Genomic DNA, 1,506 nt, shown 5'->3' with positions numbered 1-1,506 from the left:
CCCGTTTTAAGGAATCTAGAAGTTTTGTGCTCTCTATGCAAACCAAACACAACAGAGAAGTCTCCAGAGACGGTGTTTTATGCTATAAAAAAACAGCTTTTACTGTCGACTCTTCTTAACCACAGCAGAAGTAGAGCTAATTCAATGCACATCCGCACATTATTTGAAGAGAAAGTGATGGTTATTTGAGATCATATCACAGAAGGTATTTCTGGTAATGCAACTGCATGTATTGTACTTTATATTCATATGATGTATTATTTAAAACATTGTGGTTATCTGAAGCTGATAACCATTAAAACTGTTTATTTTTAGGATACATAAAGATCATATTACCTTTTTCTGTTCTCATCCTCAGGTCAACTAATTAAATCTTTGCTTAATGGAAAATGGATCATACTTTTACTTGATGTTGTTTGAAAATATGGGGTACATAAGATATGCTTTCTTCAGTTTGGGATTTATTCTATATTGTGCTATTGTATTCTTTAATGCCCTTATTATTCTTGCAATTTTTTTCGAAAGGACATTGCACCAACCCATGTACATTCTGATTTCATGTTTATCCGTCAACTCTGTGTTTGGAACAGCTGCTTTTTTCCCAAGGTTACTGACAGACTTGCTGTCTGATACAAACTCAGTCACCCGTGCCGCATGTATTTTACAGGCTTTTGTCATTTATTCATATGCATCAAATGAATACACAATCTTAATGTTAATGGCATTTGACAGGTATGTAGCAATCAGTAAACCATTACAATACAACAACATAATGACCCCCAGGATGTTATCTGTTTTGATATCTATAAGCTGGGTTTATCCAATGCTTTGTTATGGTATTGCTGGTATATTAAATGCCAGACTCACGATGTGTGGTAACAAACTGTGGAAGGTGTACTGTCACAACTGGGAAATTGTCAAGCTTTCTTGTGCAAACACTATTGTTAGTAATGTTTTTGGCTTGTTCATATTGACCACAACTCTTATCATGCCTTTAAGTTTTATATTATACTCTTATGTTAAAATTCTTATCATTTGTAGAAAAAGCTCACTAGATTTCAGGAGAAAAGCATATCAAACTTGTATTCCACACATTGTGATCCTCTTAAATTTCTCAGTAGCTATATTTTGCGAGGTCATTTTGAGTAGGGTTCCAACTTTGGAACTCCCTATAGGGCTGTCAATCATTATTTCATTAGAGTTTCTCATTGTACCACCCATACTGAACCCTGTTGTTTATGGTTTGAAATTTCCAGAAATTCGCAAAAAAATTATATGGAGTATAAAATCTTGCAAATAGCTGTAACAGATGCTGCACAGAATGTTAACAAAGTTCAATGATTGTATGATTTTATTTGAGAAATTATGTAATCATGATGTACATCAAATTTTATGAACCTGTGAATTTGAGACTTTGCATTTTACTGTAAATATTTGCCACAGCTATACATTTATATTATATATTATTCATTGTTCAGCCTGCTGCTGGAGTGCTGAAGTGCTGTC

General features: G+C 33.7%; 1 protein-coding gene across 1 annotated transcript; it reads left to right on the top strand.

Annotated features, from left to right (window-relative positions):
- The first annotated feature begins 382 nt into the window (after window positions 1-382).
- Window positions 383-1,300, top strand: LOC113115570 (putative gustatory receptor clone PTE03). Its single transcript, XM_026283145.1, has one exon. The coding sequence runs from the start codon at window positions 383-385 to the stop codon at window positions 1,298-1,300; it is 918 nt and encodes a 305-aa protein (XP_026138930.1).
- The last annotated feature ends 206 nt before the right edge of the window (window positions 1,301-1,506 follow it).

This window comes from Carassius auratus, chromosome 15 (assembly GCF_003368295.1).
Source record: "Carassius auratus strain Wakin chromosome 15, ASM336829v1, whole genome shotgun sequence".
Taxonomy (NCBI): Eukaryota; Metazoa; Chordata; class Actinopteri; order Cypriniformes; family Cyprinidae; genus Carassius; species Carassius auratus.
This window is presented reverse-complemented; position numbering and strand designations above follow the sequence as displayed.

Excerpts from the sequence above, each read along its gene's own strand:
- LOC113115570 (XM_026283145.1), top strand. The coding sequence starts at position 383 with ATGGAAAATGGATCATACTTTTACTTGATGTTGTTTGAAAATATGGGG.